At 40.9% G+C, this 21073-nt stretch overlaps 1 protein-coding gene across 1 annotated transcript in view; it reads left to right on the forward strand.

Annotated features, from left to right (window-relative positions):
- The window catches only part of LOC122920034 (mucin-6-like), a 119535-nt gene that overhangs the window by 14235 nt on the left and 84227 nt on the right, over positions 1 to 21073 (forward strand). The window contains exons 2-3 of the mRNA XM_044269243.1: positions 18576 to 18599; positions 18693 to 18825. Of these exons, the coding sequence (XP_044125178.1) occupies positions 18576 to 18599; positions 18693 to 18825 (157 nt within the window). The remainder of the gene's footprint in view (positions 1 to 18575; positions 18600 to 18692; positions 18826 to 21073) is intronic.

Below are 21073 nucleotides of genomic sequence, written 5' to 3' on the forward strand. Positions count from 1 at the left end.
TTTGCAATGCTCTTGCATTGCAAAGTATAATACTATCAGATGCCCTGTAGGTGGCAACACTGGACGCTTTTGCAAACCGTCCGAATGCCATGGCAACCATCGGGCGCTGCCATCGCAGCAGGGCAGCCCCGATGGTGGAGAGAGGGAGGCCCCTCCCTCTATTAACCCCATGGATGCCGTTGCCGCGGCATCTATGGGGTTACAGAAGAGTGTCAGCATAGAGCTGACACTCTATGCTGATGGCGGCGGCTCAGGAATGGAGCTGCCGCCTTCACACACAGCAGGGGGACCACATCGGAGGCAGCACTGGAAAGGGGGGGTACAGCCAGCATTGAGAGAGGCTGAGGCAGCACAAATGGGGGAAGGAGGAATGTATGGGGCATGGGAGGGGGCGGACCGCATCAGGACAGGCTGCATGAATAGGGAGATGAGCGGTGTAAACTGCTACAGGGGCAGGCAGACACAAGGGGGGGCTTGGAGGCGCACAGGAAGGGGGCACAGATCGGGGGACACGAGGACACTACCTGATTTCAGGCTCTGATCTGCAGAGCGCAGATCAGAGCCTGAAACCGGCATTTTTTCACTGCCACGATCTGATTGGTTAGTCTGCATAGACTAACCAATCGGATCGATTGCCGGCAAGGGGCCACTCTGATTGGTCCCTTGCCGGCATTACTGAACTGTATGCTGTCCGTGACAGCAGCAGGACAGTGGCAGAAGCTTTAATCCAAGCACTGATTAAAGAGCTGGCTTGACGTTTATACACGTGGTAGCTGCACGGGGCATGTGCAAATATCATGTATATAAATGGATTGCAGTCGGGAAGGGGTTAACATGTATAGCTTGGAAGAAAGACGAGACAGAGGGGATATGATAGAAACTTTTAAATACATAAAGAGAATCAACAAGGTAAAAGAGGAGAGAATATTAAAGAAGAAAACAACTACAAACTGCTACAAGAGGACATCGTTTTTAATTAGAGGGGCAAAGGTTTAAAAGTAATATCAGGAAGTATTATTTTACTGAGAGAGTAGTGGATGCATGGAATAGCCTTCCTGCAGAAGTGGTAGCTGCAAATACAGTAAAAGGAGTGTCTATGTTTCTATTACTATCTAGTAAGATTTGCACTGTGAATTGTGTTTTTATACCATTTAAAGGAAACCTGTCATCACTTTCTAAGCCTATTTATCCACTCAATTTTCTATAAATACGTTTTAATACATTATTAATGATATTTAAATCAATTGTGAACGAACTATCTGTTCAGAGAAAAAACTAAAATAAATGTTCCCGCCATATATGTAAATGCCCTTAGATGAGTCCTGATCCTCCATGCTTCAGAGAAGAGTCCAGCGTTCTCTGACTCTCGTAGTGCAGCCATGCCCACACCCTCTATGATTGCTCATCTCCACCCTTTCTCTTCCAAGTCTTGCAGCTGCGCAGTATACATTATATGATCAGTAGTAGTGTTGATCGCAAATATTCTAATTTTTATCACGAATATCGGCACTTCGTAATGGCGAATATTCTAGATTTTTTTTTTCAGCAGTGAGTGAGGTGACTGGTTCTACACATGGGCGGGATTTGGGACGTGAGTTCGGGAAGAGGGTAGGATCTTTAGCTTCTGTCACTCTTATAACGGGAGGTGGGGTTAGGAATCTGTGGCCACTACTTGTATCAGCTTGTAACAGAGCAGGTTCTGGAGAAATATATGTGGAATCAGCTGACGGTGTAAGAGGAGTGCGCTCCTTCACTCTATAGTAGAATCTGCACGGTACTTTATACCTGACGCTAGCATTGATCTGTAAGGCTGATTTCACACTTCAATTATTTGGTCTCAATAAGTGAAGTGTGGACTGATTCTAACAGTGACACCTGTCAAATGCCTGTCATACTGACACACAGTAACTATTTCACTACCACAGCAGACTAGCTATGCATGTTTATGCAATGCACTGTGATGTACATGGAGATACTCGCTCCCTGCAGCCAGGAAATAGTTGATTTTTAATGTGCTTCATCACAATTTGAATGGAATTTTTTGGAAAAATTTGGCAAAGCGCCCAAATTGAATTTTTGAAAACTTTGCTCATCTCTAGTGATGATCATGATAATCACAACCGTTCAATTTCACGAACACACTTACTATAGATGATTATTAGTCTTTCTATGAGTCTTTCTACTGTTCCATATAGATACTTGTCCAATAGCATTTTCTGTGTTCTGGTACTGACCCATTAGACTGGGCACTAGTTCCTACAGGGCCGATTCCTGCTGAAATCAATTCTTGTTGGCATAAAATGTACAAAAACCACTAAGAATGAAAAGTCTATGTATACCTCCAATATACAAAAAGCAATGTTAGAAGAAGACATTAGTTTTAGAAATTTAGATTCCCTTTAAATGAACTAGTTTTGAAACTTGCTACCAGGTAAACAGCAGGTGCGATATGAGCCAGCCAAGCCAGGCGTAACATTGTCAGATGAATGTTTTTTTTGTGTCAGTCACTGTTTATATAAAGGTTGCTTAATAGATTCTCTTAACATGTCACTTAAGTTCCTCATAAAGTCATACTTTCCCTCAGCAAACAATAAAAAACCCTAAAGCTTTCATTAGATGCCATCAATGTGACGGATAGAGATGTGCAACTTCGGAAGGAGCTTAGCAATGCACGTCATGTCATTTCTCCATACACAGAAAATTACGTTCCAGGATTTCTTTTACATAATTGCTAGCCCTGGGACGTAAGGTGTATTTCTTAAGGCAGATATTAATTGCTTTTTAAACAATTCCCAAGATAAGTTTATTCATGTTATTTGCTTCTGATAACGATAACTGGAAAATAGATCTCCATAAGTAAATAATGTCTAGTTTAAGATGGTAATGACTTCGGTAACGTTCTACTTCCCAAGGTTTGGCAAAAGGGAGAGAATGAAGTAGAAATGCTGGTAGTTCAGGATTTAAAAGTAGTTTCACATTATTTTAATCATGTTGTGGTGCAGTTTAATATTTTACGTAGACTTTATGTTACTCCTCTTCGGCTTAAGAGATGTGGCATTAGGAGTGATTCCAACTGCCCGAGGTGTGATATTCCTGACGCTGATTATTTGCATATGTTCTGGTTCTGTGTAGAGCTGAAACAATACTGGGAGACTATTCATGACTACATAGAGGGAAAAATGAATGTACGGATTTATTTTACTGCTGAATGTTGGGTACTGGGTGATCTTGCTAAGGTGGGGTGTCAGCAATATAAAAAAAAATCTTCTCTACAAGATAATGTTTCTTGCCAGACTACTAATAGCTCGTTCTTGGTTTGTGCAAGATCCTCCCAGTATGAATACATGGTTAAATCTGATAAATACCAACAAGAGATATGAACATATTCTGTATAAGCAAAGAGATAACAAGAAAAAATGGCTTCGAATCTGGGGAGACTGGAGTCCCTAGAGCTTCCTCCGTTTTCTCCAGCCCTCTCCATCTCTCCCCTGTCTGTTAGGGGGGTAAGTAGTGAAGGGAGAACGCATCATGGGTGGGTAGTGGGCGGGACTGGGAGGGTATTTTGTTTGAAAAAAATGTTAAGATTTATATGTTGTTTATAATACTGATTGTTAATGCTGGATCTTTAATAAAGAAAGTTTAAATAAAAAAAGTAGAAATGCTGGTAGAAAATTTAAGCTGAACTGCACTGTGTGCACAATTACTAGACAAGTTGTATTTTTGAAGAATAATTTTATCATGTTAATAACAGTTATTTATTATGTTAATAAACCTTGAACCTGAATATTTAAGAAAAGTAAAAGTGACATTTTGGCTTTCATAGGAGATCTATGTGGGCATAATTATTGGACAACTATTAGTGTGCAGAATTATTATGTAACTAAATGAAATAGAAAAATTTTCCATCTCACTTGTTCATTTTCAATTGTTAAAGTGAAAATAATAAACAAACAACTCAAAACTTTCAAATAAACATTTCCTTCAATCTAAAAAAGCCTCAGTTTCTCAATCTGTTGACGATCAACATTTTTGTGCAGCAGCAACCACAGCCTCCCAGACACTGTTCAGAGAAGTGGACTGTTTTACTTCACCATAAATCTTCTGTGTAAAGAAGGGCCAAAAAGTTCTCAATAAAGTTTAGGTCAGGTGAAGGTGTATTTATTCTTTCATCTTTAAGGCTTTTACTGACAAGCCATGCAGAGGAATATTTCAATGTATGCGATGGAGCATTATCCTACATAAAAATAATGGTTTTCTTGAAAGATACCGACTTTTTCCTGTATCACTGCTTGAGGAAAGTGTCTAATGAAAACTTGCAGTAGGCTTGTGAGTTGATTTTGAGGCCATCTTCAACCCGAAAAAAATCACACTAGCTCATCTTTAATACTACAAGCCCATATCAATATCCCACCTCCACCTTGCTGGTGTCTCACTCGAAGTAGAGCTCTGTGCTCATTACTGATCCAGCCACAAGTTCATCTATCTGGTCCATCAAGAGTCACTCTCATATATTCAGTCTATAAAACCTTTGAAAAAAACTGTCTTCAGATACTTTTTGGCCCAGTCTTGACATTTCAACGTACAGTCAGGTACAGTAATATTGGGACACCGACACAATTGTAACATTTTTGGCTCTATACACCACCACAATTGATTTGAAATGAAACGAACAAGATGTGCTTTAACTGCAGACTGTCGGCTTTAATTTGAGGGTATTTACTTCTAAATCAGGTGAACGGTGTAGGAATTACAACAGTTTGCATATGTGCCTCCCACTTGGTAAGGGACCAAAAGTAATGGGACAATTTGCTTCTCAGCTGTTCCATGGCCAGGTGTGTGTTATTCCCTCATTATCCCAATTACAATGAGCAGATAAAAGGACCAGAGTTCATTTTAAGTGTGCTATTCGCATTTGGAATCTGTTGCAGTCAACTCTCAAGATGAGATCCAAAGAGCTGTCACTATCAGTAAAGCAAGCCATCATTAGGCTGGAAAAACACAACAAACCCATCAGAGAGATAGCAAAAACATTAGGCGTGGCCAAAACAACTGTTTAGAACATTCTTAAAAAGAAGGAACGCACCGGTGAGCTCAGCAACCCCAAAAGACCCGGAAGACCACTAAAAACGACTGTGGTGGATGACCGAATAATTATTTCTCTGGTGAAGAAAACACCCTTCACAACAGTTGGCCAGATCAAGAACACTTTCCAGGAGGTAGGTGTATGTATGTCAAAGTCAACAATCAAGAGAAGACTTCACCAGAATGAATACAGAGGGTTCACCACAAGATGTAAACCATTGGTAAGCCTCAAAAACAGGAAGGCCAGATTAGAGTTTGCCAAATGACATCTAAAAAAGCCTTCACAGTTCTGGAACAACATCCTATGGACAGATAAGACCAATATCAACTTGTACCAGAGTGATGGGAAGAGAAGAGTATGGAGAAGGAAAGGAACTGCTCATGATCATCAGTGAAGCATGGTGGTGGTAGTGTCATGGCATGGGCATGTATGGCTGCCAATGGAACTGGTTCTCTTGTATTTATTGATGATGTGACTGCTGACAAAAGCAGCAGGATGAATTCTGAAGTGTTTTGGGCAATATTATCTGCTCATATTCAGCCAAATGCTTCAGAACTCATTGGATGGCGCTTCACAGTGCAGACGGACAATGACCCAAAGCATAAGCAACCAAAGAGTTTTTAGGGGAAAGAAGTGGAATGTTATGGAATGGCAAAGTCAATCACCTGACCTGAATCTGATTGAGCATGCATTTCACTTTCTGAAGACAAAACTGACGGGAAAATGCCCCAAGAACAAGCTGGAACTGAAGACAGTTGCAGTAGAGGCCTGGCAGAGCATCACCAGGGATGAAATCCAGCGTCTGGTGATGTCTATGCGTTCCAGACTTCAGGCTGTAATTGACTGCAAAGGATTTGCAACCAAGTATTAAGAAGTGAAAGATTGTTTGGGTCCCAAGAGATTATTGGGGAATTACTGTTGATTTAAATGCCTGCCATTGTCATTACCAAAGCATTCCTGTAACCATGGACATTCATTTTGCTGACCAATGATAACATTCAACATTCGATAACATTCAATGTCAGATATCATATGTAACACTTGATTTTTTTTGTCCAATAAACAATGTTTTTAAAAAAAATAGTCGTAATAAGGTCTAGAGGGCTGCAAAAGGAAGGAAAATAGGGGAAAGAGGGGAAAGAGGAGGACAGTTGCGCTGCAAACAAATGTGGATAAGGAAAATTCTTACAATAACATAGAATAGAAAAAAATAATAATCTTGAACTAGGAGGCGGAGGTCAAAGTGGAGTAGAACGTTGAGGAGGCGGTGGACGTGCCGTTGTAGGTGAAAGCGGCGGTGGAGGAGTAGGAGGTAGCCAACACTGTTTTTGTTGTTTCTTTATTTTTTTATTTTATTTGGGAAGACCCCGAAACACTGGGAAATAGAAAAAAGAATGCAAAGAGAAAGTGCGCTGTAGTATAACAATGGCTGGGTGCGGCCGGTATCCTTGTCTACTCAGCACAAGGTACGGGAGCTTGTCCACATTGGCTGTGGACAGGCGGCTGCGCTTGTCTGTGATGACGCTCCCTGCTGTGCTAAACACACATTCGGACAATACACTTGCTGGAGGGCAGGCCAGCACCTCCATGGCGTAAAGGGCAAGCTCAGGCCATGTGCCCAATTTTGAGACCCAGAAATTGAATGGGGCAGACCTATCAGTTAGTACGTGTAGGCATGTGCACACGTACTGTTCCACCATGTTGCTGAAATGCTGCCTCCAGCTGGTGGTGCTGGTTGTTTTGGCGTGCTGACAAAGCTTTTCCACATTTTGGCCATGCTAACCCTGCCTTCTGAGGTGCTGGCGGTGCCCCAGCTGCATTGGCGACTTCTTCCTGCTTCTCCTCTGCCTTCGCCTTGTGCTTCCACTGAGCCCCCGCTGTCAGGTGTGAATGCCATCAGCAGTGCATCTGCCAGCGTGCGCTTGTACTCGCGCATCCTTTGATCACGCTCCAGTGACGGATATAAAGGACAGCACGTTGTCCTTGTAGTGGGGATCCAGCAGGGTGGCCACCCAGTAATTAGCACTGGTTAGAATGTGGGCAACTCGGCGGTCATTGTGCAGGCACTGCAGCATGTAGTCGCTCATATGTGCCAGGCTGCCCAGAGGCAACGACAAGCTGTCCTCTGTGGGAGGTGTATCGCCTGTGTCCTCTGTATCCACCCAGCCACACTCCATTGATATCCATGAGCTGCTTTGGGTGCCACCCTGCTGTGAACACGGTTCCTCCTCCTCATCCTGAAAGTGTAGTCACAAAAACCATCAAGCGCTACAAAGAAACTGGTTCACATGCGGACCGCCCCAGGAAAGGAAGACCAAGAGTCACCTCTGCTGCGGAGGATAAGTTCATCCGAGTCACCAGCCTCAGAAATCGCAGGTTAACAGCAGCTCAGATTAGAGACCAGGTCAATGCCACACAGAGTTCTAGCAGCAGACACATCTCTAGAACAACTGTTAAGAGGAGACTGTGTGAATCAGGCCTTCATGGTAGAATATCTGCTAGGAAACCACTGCTAAGGACAGGCAACAAGCAGAAGAGACTTGTTTGGGCTAAAGAACACAAGGAATGGACATTAGACCAGTGGAAATCTGTGCTTTGGTCTGATGAGTCCAAATTTGAGATCTTTGGTTCCAACCACCATGTCTTTGTGCGACGCAGAAAAGGTGAACGGATGGACTCTACATGTCTGGTTCCCACCGTGAAGCATGGAGGAGGAGGTGTGATGGTGTGGGGGTGCTTTGCTGGTGACACTGTTGGGGATTTATTCAAAATTAAAGGCATACTGAACAAGCATGGCTACCAAAGCATCTTGCAGCGGCATGCTATTCCATCCGGTTTGCGTTTAGTTGGACCATCATTTATTTTTCAACAGGACAATGACCCCAAACACACCTCCAGGCTGTGTAAGGGCTATTTGACCATGAAGTAGAGTGATGGGATGCTGCACCAGATGACCTGGCCTCCACAGTCACTGGACCTGAACCCAATCGAGCAGAGTGAAGGCAAAAGGGCCAACAAGTGCTAAGCATCTCTGGGAACTCCTTCAAGACTGTTGGAAGACCATTTCAGGTGACTACCTCTTGAAGCTCATCAAGAGAATGCAAAGAGTGTGCAAAGCAGTAATCAAAGCAAAAGGTGGCTTCTTTGAAGAACCTAGAATATGACATATTTTCAGTTGTTTCACACTTTTTTGTTATGTATATAATTCCACATGTGTTAATTCATAGTCTTGATGCCTTCAGTGTGAATCTACAATTTTCATAGTCATGAAAATAAAGAAAACTCTTTGAATGAGAAGGTGTGTCCAAACTTTTGGTCTGTACTGTACATCAGCGACTTAAAAAGATTAAAATAGACAAATCGTCTGGACTGGATGGCATACACCCCCGTATCCTAAGAGAATTAAGTAATGTCATAGCCAGACCCTTATTTCTGATATTTGCGGACTCTATACGGACAGGGAATGTCCCACAGGATTGGCGCATAGCAAATGTGGTGCCAATATTCAAAAAGGGCCCAAAAACAGAGCCCGGAAACTATAGACCGGTAAGTGTAACATCTGTTGTGGGTAAACTGTTTGAAGGTTTTCTAAGATATGCTATCTTAGAGCATCTCAACGGAAATAAGCAAATAACGCCACATCAGCATGGCTTCATGAAGGATCGGTCATGCCAAACTAATTTAATCAGTTTCTATGAGGAGGTAAGTTCTAGACTTGACAGCGGTGTATCAATGGATGTCGTATATCGTATATCTCCAAAGCATTTGACACTGTACCACATAAAAGGTTAGTATATAAAATGAGAATGCTCGGACTGGAAGAAAATGTCTGTATATGGGTAAGTAACTGGCTCAATGATAGAAAACAGAGGGTGGTTATTAACGGTACACACTCAGATTGTGTCACTGTCACTAGCAGAGTACCTCAGGGGTCAGTATTGGGCCCTATTCTCCTCAATATATTCATTAATGATCTTGTAGAAGGCTTGCACAGTAAAATATCAATTTTCGCAGATGACACTAAACTGTGTAAAGTAATTAACACTGAAGAGGACAGTATACTACTACTACAGAGGGATCTGGACAGATTGGAGGCTTGGGCAGATAAGTGGCAGATGAGGTTTAACACTGACAAATGTAAAGTTATGCACATGGGAAGGAATAATGCAAGTCACCCGTACATACTAAATGGTAAAACATTCGGTAACACTGACATGGAAAAGGATCTACGAATTTTAATAAACAGCAAACTAACTTGCAAAATCTAGTGTCAGGCAGCTGCTGCCAAGGCAAATAAGATAATGGGTTGCATCAAAAGGGGCATAGATGCCCGTGATAAGAACATAGTCCTGCCACTTTACAAATTGCTAGTCAGACCACACATGAAGTACTGTGTACAGTTCTGGGCTCCTGTAAACAAGGCAGACATAGCAGAGCTAGAGAGGGTCCAGAGGAGGGCAACTAAAGTAATAACTGGAATGGGGCAACTACAGTACCCTGAAAGATTATCTAAATTAGGATTATTCACTTTAGACGACTGAGGGGAGATCTAATTACTATGTATAAATATATTAGGGGTCAGTACAGAGATCTCTCCCATCATTTATTTATCCCCAGGACTGTGGCTGTGACGAGGGGACATCCTCTGCATCTGGAGGAAAGATGGTTTGTACACAAACATAGAAGAGGATTCTTTACGGTAAGAGCAGTGAGACTATGGAACTCTCTGCCTGAGGAGGTGGTGATGGTGAGTACAATAAAGGAATTCAAGAGGGGCCTGGATATATTTCTGGAGCGTAATAATATTACAGGATATAGCTACTAGAGAGGGGTCGTTGATCCAGGGAGTTATTCTGATTGCCTTATTTGAGTCGGGAAGGAATTTTTCCCCCCCCTAAAGTGGGGAAAATTGGCTTCTACCTTACAGTTAGTTTTTTTCCTCCTCTGGATCAACTTGCAGAAGGACAAGCCGAACTGGATGGACAGATGTATTTTTTCGGCCTTATGTACTATGTTACTATGTTATCGCACCCCACCAGGCTGGGCTTGAGGCTCAGCGGCACCAACCACTCATCGGTCTGTTGTTCCATGCCCGTTCACAGCTCCTGCGCGGTGTGGGTTTTTTCCCCCAAACAGATGAGTTTCAGAACAGCCTGCTGTTGTTTCCCCCTGGCTGTGCTGAAGTTGTGGTGAAGATTTTACGCTGACCGGATTAGGAGGCGGTAGAGGAGGAAGCAGAGTAGGAGGAGGAGGCAGCGAGATATGTCCTGCAATCCTCGGTGGCGTCATCATCAGAGACGTGCTGCGGTGGTCCTCCCATGTCCACATCCTGAAACATGAAAGTGGTTGGGCATCAGTGCACTCAGTATATTTTATTGGGGCCTACAAAATGACGCTGAACGTCCTGTCGCTTACGTGCACCTAAGGAGGGTGTTTCATTTGGGTGTGTAGCTGGCCCAGATCGACCACGTCCTTTCCCTGCAACAGGAACTCCACCAGCACCAGTAGAACCATGACCAGGGCCACGTCCCCAATTTGATGCTCTGCTCATTCTTTGAAGTTACCCACCGAACTAACAGACTAGGCATGGCTGTTATGGCTCCTAAGTGCCCACAGCTTTAAAGCTTGTTAATTTGCTGCCCTGCAGCCTTTCAAAATCTTTAATAAATGCCTGAACACCGAACTCCAACCCAAACTTTTTCGGCAAAGTTCGGGTTCAGGTACAGGTACCCGAACTCGCAAAATTCGGTACGGACCCGAACTTTACAGTTCGGGTTCACTCAACACTACTAGCAAACGCTATAGAATTAAACATTTTACAAATGTGAAGTGTATTCAGTACAGTTATCCTTAAAGGGTTTATGTGAAAAAAAATATATAGCTGCTTTTCTTTGGAAACAGCACCACTTTGGTCCATAGGTTTCATCTTGTTTTGAAGCCTAGCCTCATATACTTGAGTGAGATTAAGGTATAATAGAAGCCAATGGACAAGAGTGGTGCTTTATCTGGAAGGAAGCAAGAATATTTTATACGCATACAACCCAGTTAATTATATGTTAAATTAAAGAATCTTCAATATCTAGCAAACTTAGAAATACAGCATGGGTAAAGAATGGATCAGGGACGGACTGGGAACGTTAAGTGGCCCTGGAAAAAAAATCTAAAAATGGCCCCATGTTGTAGGCGGGTCCAAACTGACATAAGATGGGGCAACATATGTAGACAGGGCCAACAGAGGCAGGTGGGGCCTACAATACCACAGTGCAGCACAGAATATTGCCCCAGTAGTACAAACATCACTGTGCAACACAAAATACCGCTTCAACAGAACCATATACCACCGCATAAAATACTGCTGTCCATGCCACGGTATTCAGCTGTATTACCGTCCTAAGGATGGTGATACAGATGAGTTTAGCAGGGCACATGCAGCTGCTGGCCAGGTAAATACGTATCTGATGCTCCTAAATTCATTATGTACGTGGCCGGCAGCGATGAGGGCTTGAAGTGGCCCCCTGGGCATCGCCCACCAGGAAATGTCCCTATAGAGTCTATGGCCAGTCCGCCCCTGGTATAGATAAATTATTGACTTGAAAATTGTGCGTTTTTAATTGTGTATCGAGCAGGGATTCATGAGGTTGTAACTGGGCATTATTTTTGTGTCTCTTTCACAGATAACTGATTAAAGTGTTATTAAGTCAAAGGTAAAAACATGAAATAAATTGCACACTTTCAGGCTTCATTAGGTTACAATAACAATTTAACCTGTTTGGTGTTCACAACGAGGTCAGATTCATTAATTAATTAATTCATACCACAATCCTGGATACTCTACAAAGCAATTCTTTCTTCAAAGTTAGCTCAATAGTTGTTTCCCCAGTGATGAAATGTCAAGTAGAATGTAAAGACATTTTCTGACCTTCTAGTTTTTCCTTTTCTTGTTTCGGTGTTGAACATGCATGTTCCATTATAATCGGTATATAATATACTACTCTTTAAATCAAACCTTATTCCTTTGGTTCTCGAATATGAATGCCAAATTTAGGCCATGAAGACACTAGAAGAAGACACTATTCCTAAGGTATTGTATTTTTTAATTGTGTGGGTTTCTTTAATTTTTATCATTTTGTGGCCAAAATTATGTGTATCTAAAATATACGTATCCTAATGTATATCTGTAAATTATTGTGTTTGAAATCTTGGGATTAATTCTCTGACCCAACACAAGGAACATTGTAGGGGAATTTTTAAATCATTAGATATTCAGATCACAGATATTCAGGAAAATATTTTAACTGATGAGAGGTTGTGTAGACATGATCTTGAAATTATGGTTAGTATGGTTGATAAAAAGACATGACCGCCAATTTCAGCCATGGGAGAAGAAGTTTAAATGGACTAAGGGAAAGATGTTGAGCACATAGGGCCAGATTTATCATTACACTTACATCTTACTCCACTTTTACATATGTCCAAAGTCACTTTTGGCTAAGTCAGATTTATTAATGGTCCTTTAATACTGTGATAAATGTGGTTTGACGGAAGCAGTTTATCCTTCAATAAGTGGCTTTAAAAAATGTGCACGTCTTTATGAAAAATGTGCACGTCTATACATAAAAGTTGCACGTTTTTAGATTTCTGACAGAAAAGTCACAAGATTTACTTCATTATCAGTTGTACCTGAGAGAACATGGCAAACATGGACCCATCTTTGATGATAGATCTTTTTGATGATGAAAAAAGAAGGAAAAAGAAGAATTTTACAGAAGAAGAAAAAATATTAGTTAAAAAGGTAAAAAAAAGGAAAGAGTTAAAAAAGTGTAATAAGTGTGTATAGTGTAATATTTGAATGTGAAGTGCATTTTTTTTAGTCTTTTTTTATGTGTGTCCCTTTTTAACATCCATTGTGTCATCTGTTCATGGGACCGCCGCATGCAGATATAGAACCCATTCACTTTAAATGTGGTCTGCGATACCCATCCGACTGTCCACATTTATAGAAAACAATTTTTTTTAATTATTTTTAAAAAACAATGTGTGAAACTAAAAATAATATTTTAGAATATATTTTATTTTTATGAAACTAAAAAAACTTGCTTTAAAAAAAATATATATACATGTTATACTTTACAATATATTTAACCAAATATATATTAATAAAACATTATTAATTCTAGTCAAATAATATAAACAAATTAATTTATTTTGATGAAAATTTTTACATTTGACATTCAACATTTTTAAAGGTTAAAAGATTAAAAAAAGGTAAAAAGAGTTTTCTGTTTGATGCCAATGTTATAAGCGCAGGACATATATATAAATTTCCCATCATAAGCATGGTCCTAAATGGAGTGAAACTGCACAATTTTTTGTGACTTTTTTAAAATTGTCGCAATAGTAAATCTGTCTAGAGATTGATTTACGTAAGAAAACACGCCCACTTTCACAAAACTGGCGAGCATAGAGCAGAGCCAGAAAAGGTCGCAAATTTTTGCGCAGTTTTACCAATTGCACAAAAATTTGCTACTTTTTCACTCCATAAATTTGACTTTAGCTAATGATAAATCTGGCCCATAGAGTTTAGGAGGTAAAAATAGATTAAAGCGTGGTCTTTAGAGTGTGACATGCAGTACATAGTTTAGTTTATGAGGTTATCCAATTGTCCCCAAGAACATTTTGGGTGTGTCACATTTTATGAGGTCTAGGGGTATTCACTTCCATAGGCATAATAGTTTTGTGATTGACTTATTATTGTTCATACTTACACATCATTATTTCTAAGGTTAAGTTCACATCTCCGGTAAGCTGATTACCGATACAGCTGTTCAGTGCTGGACCCCATAGACTAAAATGGGATCTGGCGGGGATCTGGATGCTTTTTGTCGGCCGGACAAAAACCTTTGCATACAACAGTGAATGGCAGTGTCTGGCTATGCCTGATCTGGTGAACTCCAGGAGGTTGTTCTCTGCTGGAACAGCCTGCCAGATCAGCTTACCGGAGATGTGAACTTTGCCTAATTTGACAAGCATATCTTTATAATCCAAATTAATAAATGCTAAATTGTATGGTTTGACGCATTCACTGACGGTAAGTTGAAGTTCCCAACATTAATATATAGTATATAAAGTGCAAGTTCCTATAATAGGAAGACTCTACCTTGATCTTAAGATTTTCTCAAAAGCTCTTAAGATATTTGTAGATCCCTCGGGGTTATAGTGAGAGTAAATAAGAGGTGCAGAACATACACATTAGCACTATCACTTCTTAGGTGTTTGTGAAGTCATTTAAATAATAGCTTCATGTACTTATTAATGTATTTGCTATTTTTAAGGGTAAAGGCTGATAAGTCAGATCCTGGTTGACTAGAAAGTTCCAGGCTTTTAGATTAGAAGGAGGGGTTTCACCATGATATATAAAGTTTAAGGTTGGCATGGCAGCTTTTTAACACACCCTTGGGCAGCAGAAGGACTGCCATACAGAAAAGGGTGTTTTGTGGGAACATACAAAAGACCCAAAGAACAAGGGGTAACCTCTGGGATATCACCATGAACTTCTTTTTTCTTCTTTGCTTCAGTATCTTGCTGGGCAGAACAGGTATGTACAGATTTATGGATAGAAAATACATTTCACCCAGATCAAAACACTCAACTGGACACTGCAACACATACATCACACAACTTCAACACTTCCTCCTATAAAACCGTCTAGGATCTACTGATACACTGGAACAAACTACACACTTCTGCACATGGCAACTTCTTCATGAAGCTTATGCCCATATAGCAATATATATCACAAATGAATGGCTGCTCTGTTCACGTCTTGCATGTATGTTTCTTCAAAGCTATTCTTGGACATGTTAATCCAAGAAACATGAAGATGAAATGTGTCATCTGAATGGAATGTATATATCATATACAGTCGTATTAAGAAATTATATACTTTTGTAGTGAAACTCCTTGATTAATAATTAGTAGTTGGAATTGTATTATACCTACATTTTCCAGGCTGCAACGATCACACAGATTTGGGACAATGGAAGAAAGGAGTGCATTGGTTCAGCAGTACCTTCATACATCAAGGTCACCAAAAAGCCAAAGATGAGCATGGGGACTTTCACTTTTTTTGTGCTTTCAATGACCAGCCTGCCCAGTAATACACATTAGACTAAATGTGTTGTATATCCACAGGACTACAATATATGTTTCTGATTGTTGAGGACCATGTGTTGCCCCATTTGAATATAGAGGTGGTCACACATGCACACTGCCCTTCCATTGAAATCTATGGGACTACTGAAGAAAGCTGAGTGCTGTACTAAGGGGAACACAGGGCACCTGTTGTCATGATCATAAAACCAACAGATTTGGCTTGAGGCTAAACCTAAGGGCTTTATCCTGGAAGTCCCCTGATATTTATCCTTTAACCCCTATACAGGGATCTGGACTTTGCTGCAGGGGAGCCACCAGACCCAACTTCTTGGACTAGTTTCCGTGTAGTTAACAGCTGACCAACATTGATCAGAGACACATGGCACCGAGGGGTCAGGCAGACTCGTAGTCAGTAACAGGTCTGAGATTAGTACAGGCAGTGTAGGATTAGTACGGATAACAGGCAGAGATCGGTACATGGGCAGGAAATAAGGTATAGCACACCTAGCAGGACCTGTTATTAAGAATACTATTGCTCCGGCACTTCCTCAATAGGGAAGGAGCCTGACAGACCCCAAGGTTGCCAGCCTTTGGCTGGTTAAGATTAGGACATAAGTGTGGGCCCTTTAAGAGCTGGAGGGAGGGTGCAGGAGAAGAGGCTTAGCAGGCAAGCAGGTCACAGCCTGTGAGAAGGAAAAAAAACATAGCCAGAGGCTGGGACTACCCAGGGAAGGACAGCTAGAGGCAGATCCGGCCTGCCAGGAATGAACAAGGGAACAGCTGTCCCTGAACAATTTTTGCTGAACTCTCTGGACAAATATTTAAGGCCTCGTGCACATGACCATGTTATGGATCTGTGTTATTATACTGATCTGGAATATACTGTCAATAGGGCCCATGCTGAACCTGCATACTGTATGCTGCAGATTCCCAATGCCTCCAGTGTTTGTAGGGGAGAATACATTGAGATACAGAGACACTATACAGCAGCACACAATGTACCTACTATGACTCCTTAATACAGTACACCACGATGAAACCATAAAGGGGTTGTCTGGGCTTTTACTATTGATGACCTATCGTCAGGATAGGTCATCAATATCAGATCAGTGGGGGTCCGACACCCGACACACCCCCGCAGATCAGCTATATGAGAAGACAATATGTGCGGTGCACACGTGCAGTCTTCTTCCTCTTTTCCTGTTGGTCTTTGCCATAGACAGCAGCAGACAGGAAGAGAGACATATCGTCGTCTCTTACAGCTGATCGGCGGGGGTCTCTGATATTGATGACCTATCCTGAGGATAAGTCATCAATAGTAATAGCCCGGACAACCCATTTACGGTTTCATTGTGGTGTACTTTATTAAGAAGTCATAGGTACTTTGTGTGCTGCTGTGTCTCTAGTAAAAGCCTGGACAACCATTTTAAAGGCTATGGGGTCTTTTGGAGGTAATTATTTTTTATTATTGTATTCTATTCATTTTGAGCCAAGAATAATTCCAATACAATGACAGTGAAAGCTGTAGAGGAAAAACTGTTGAAAATGTTTTAAGACTAAATAAAAATCCAGCCAAAGATGAGTAGAATGTAATGATAAAAAAGCCCCCCATAGGCCCCCCTTCAACTATTTTTCACTCTTTCTTCCCACAGCTGCATACCATGAAATAGTTGCAGATTCTTCCGGCACTTACTTAAAACCAGGTAAAGCAATTACATTTCATAAAAACACTCTTTGCATGAACGTAAGCTATGCTCTTAAAACCGTGAACAAAATTATGTTTCATATTGGAAATATTTTTCATTTAGGCCTAATCCAAAGGATTACATTGGAGAGAATTATGACAATGTCTTAACCCCTTTAAGCCTTGCACTGTAATTATATATCCTGTAGGGAAGGTAGTTCCAATGAGCTGCCGTATTATTACAGCGCAGTGAATGATAAGGCTCAGGAGCTATGCTCGTGGCATCACATGTGGGTGCCAACTGTGTCACCCTGTAGATGTCGTGGTCTCTGCGCCAACTTTGAGAAGACATGTCCCTGAGGAGAAGTCACCTCACAAACTTGTTGCATCTATAATAACAAAATGGGTAGTTTTTTTTATAAGCTATCCACTTATTTTTATATGGGTTTACCATGTGCAAATTGTACAGGGTTTGGGAAAGTTAAGGAAAACAGGATCCTAAAGCAAGGTTTTTATGCTATTTTATGTGAGTTTTGCAGCTGTTTCCTCCTTTGTTGTGATTTTTTTTATTGTTGTGATTTTTAATAGAGTTTTTTAGAAAAAAAAAAGCATAAAAAAAACAGCAGAGGTGAATACTGCTTAGGCCGAGTTCACACTTCAGTTATTTGGTCAGTTATTTCCATCAGAGATGGTGAGCTAAAACTAGGTGACGGTCAAAAACACAGAACAGGTGCAGATCTTTCCTTTATACCTTATCTATGAGTAGGCTTCACTGGTTTTGGCTCATAAAAACTGATGGAAATAAATGACCAAATAACTAAAGTGTGAACTTGGCCTTAGTGGTAATTGCATCTGCTAAAATTAATCAGAATGATAATTCTTTAAAATAACCGGAAAAAATATGATATGTGTATATATATGGTGTGTGTATATATATATATATATAGCGCGGGGATTCGCTCTGGTAGGCAGGTTAGTGGACGCAGTATAGAGGCAAAGGACCAGGTTGTAAATCACTCTTCAACATAACAGCATAACAACAAAAGTTCACCTGGTGTCCTGGTTGTCAGTTCACACCCGGCTGAATGCGCAGCCTCAGAAAGTCCACTTGCAGGCTTTAAGGCGGCCTGCACACCACCTGACAGTGCTGTCTGTTTTTCATAAGCCCGCCAAGACCCGGTCTGGAACGTGGGGAGTAGTCACCCACCCAGCACTTTGACTACTCCCAGTAAGAGCCGTCCCGGATCAGCTATTTACAGCCATACTAAAAAGCAAAGTGTCAATCAGCATTAGCTGCCGCTGACACTTGAAAATACCAGCTCTTACTTCACCGAGGCCAGGAACCTCGGTGACACATACCTACCATCAATGACGACCCCTTGTACCTTCCTACTATATATATATATATATATATATATATATAAAGAAAAAGAATGGTGGCACAGTCCAGACAATGAGTAGATGGGTGCAAAAACCCCAGATGGGGATAAGCCAGCCCCGTATATAAAGTAAAAAGAAAACTGGCAGCACTCCAGAAAAAATAAGTGTAGAAAAATATATAGGCTATATAAAGCTTTGCCTACTTGCATCTTACATCGCACTTAATAAGGTAGGCAGTTTAATTGGTATTTAACAATCTTTTATATCTGTTCCTAGATTCAAGTCCAAACAATAGATTGGGTGAGTATGATATTTATAGTCAGTTTGTTTTGCAGATTTGACTTATGGTTTCTCTATATCATTCTACTTTATTAAAAAATATATTCATTCTAGAAGCCATTACACCTCCTTCATATAATCCTGCTGTCTAAAGTGGCTAGCTCCTACATGGCCCCTGATGTAGCTCTGGCTACATTTACTTTTCCTGTAGTTGCACCACAGTATATTAATTATTTTATAGGCACATGTAAAACAGGGAAAATAGACATTGAAAGGGTTTTATAGTTTTTGATAAATATCACTTACCTGATAAAGATGTCGTTTCAAGTTCAAAACATTATTCAAATACGTGTTGTTAGTTTTTTGTTTTTTTAGCTGAAGATTAAAACCTAGTCCCATTTTAAAAAAAAACACAACTTTTCTCCCTTATTCTTGTAAATTGTGTAAAGGAATACAAATACAGACTTATATGGGCTTATAAGGGTTTTACGGTAATTAATAAATTGACACTAGGCGTACAGGATGTCATGCTGTGAATATCAACTAGGCACAGAATTGTTCAAATAACTCCTGCATGGTCTAAGATAACTGATACAAGTTACATTTATGGGCTTCAAATTTTAGTCATTAAAGGAGTTTTGCGAGATTTTATTACTGATGGTCTATCCTCAGGATAGGTAATCAGTATCTGATCGGTGGGGGTCCATCACCCGAGACCCCCGCCAAATCAGCTGTTTCAGAAGGCACCGGTGCTCCTGCTCCTTCTCCCTGCTTAGCAAGCACAGCGTCGTACATTGTATAGTGGTCGTGCTTGGTATCTCTCTCAGCCCCATTCGCTTCAATGGAGCTGAGCGCTTTACCAAGCACAGCCGCTATAATGTAGAGCACTGTACTTGGTAAGCACAGAGAAGGCTGCAGCACTCACAGGAGTGCCAATACCTTCTCAAACAGCTAATCGGCGGTGGTCCGGGGTGTCGGACCCCCACTAATACTGATGACCCATGTTGAGGATAGGTCATCAGTATCAAAATCTCAGAAAACCTATTTAAGGCTACTTTCACACTAGCGTTCGGGGCTCTGCTTGTGAGTTCCGTTTCGGGTGTCCGCCTGGCCGTGCGGAGCCAAACGGATCAATTTCAAACGGATCCGTCCCCCATTGACTTTCAATGTAAAGTCTGGACAGATCCGTCTGAGCAACTTTCACACTTAGAATTTTTTCTGAAATTTAATGCAGACGGATCCGTTCTGAACGGATCCCATCGTCTGCATTATAGGAGCGGATCCGTCTGTGCAGACACCAGACGGATCCGCTCCGAACGCAAGTGTGAAAGTAGCCTAATGTGTGTATTTTATGGAAGGTAATGGTAATTAACTGTTTTTATTTGCCCAATACATTTAGAAAATGCTATAGACAGTACACGTTGAGGTTTTGGTAGTTTATCTCTTTATATATAACATTACAATATAACCTTCAACCTGCTTTTCTATCTACAGTATTTCAGCAGTATTTGATTCCACTTTCCAATGGTGAGTGCCTTGGCTTAAAAGGGTTCTCCGGGAATTAAGAAAATGAAAATACTTAAATATTACTTTATTATAAATATATTCCCAAATAATACCTTACATTACTCATGGTGGCTTGTTTTGTCTGGGGAGCAATCATCAGGGGAAATAAAATGGCCATGTTTACCCAGCATAGTGCCATACTTTTGGTTGTGGCTGTGCCTGGTATCACAGCTCATCCCTTGATCACTTGAACGGGTCAAAGCTCTAGAGCCTTGAGCATACACAGTCAAAAATAATGGATCTTAAATAGACATGGCTAATACGAATGCAAAATAAGCACAACGGATGCTCAAAATAGAGGATCCATTTTTTTTCTGTTTGTCAGAAGAATGGAAAACCAAACTGTGAAGTGAACCTGGCCTTACAGATGGCCATACACACTTGAATAAAAGGAGCGGGATGGTTAAACAACCTTTGAATAAAAAATCATTCGGGGAAAGATTTTTTTTTGCTGACGCATTTTAGTCCAATATGGCCATTATGGTTATTCACACTGGCCATACAAGTTCAATAACACCTGGCGAAGGACAAGCAATCCTTTTGAGGATGTTTCATTATTATTTTTTTTGTCAGTTTAAATTTCAAACATGGCCTACATCTTCAGATACTGTTCTGTCATCGGCTGGCAAAAACAAACTTGTTAATAACATATACCCGATGGCCAATTGTCGAGGTTGAAATTGTCTGTTTTTTTTATCTATTTGTGACTAATGTATATGGATTCCTGACATGTATCGCCTTGTGGAAAGCCCCTTAATTGGTACAAGAAGTCTTATAGGCCAGATAATGCTCCTCTGGAATTCTGGGAAGAAGATATGAAAATGATCTCTTAACAAGCTCTGCCTCCAATGCCACCAGATGTAAGGCAGTTATCTCATAAGTCAATGTTCAACTGATGAAACTCACTGATTAAGGCGCTCTCCCTAAGG

The sequence above is a fragment of the Bufo gargarizans genome, chromosome 10 (assembly GCF_014858855.1).
Source record: "Bufo gargarizans isolate SCDJY-AF-19 chromosome 10, ASM1485885v1, whole genome shotgun sequence".
NCBI lineage: Eukaryota > Metazoa > Chordata > Amphibia > Anura > Bufonidae > Bufo > Bufo gargarizans.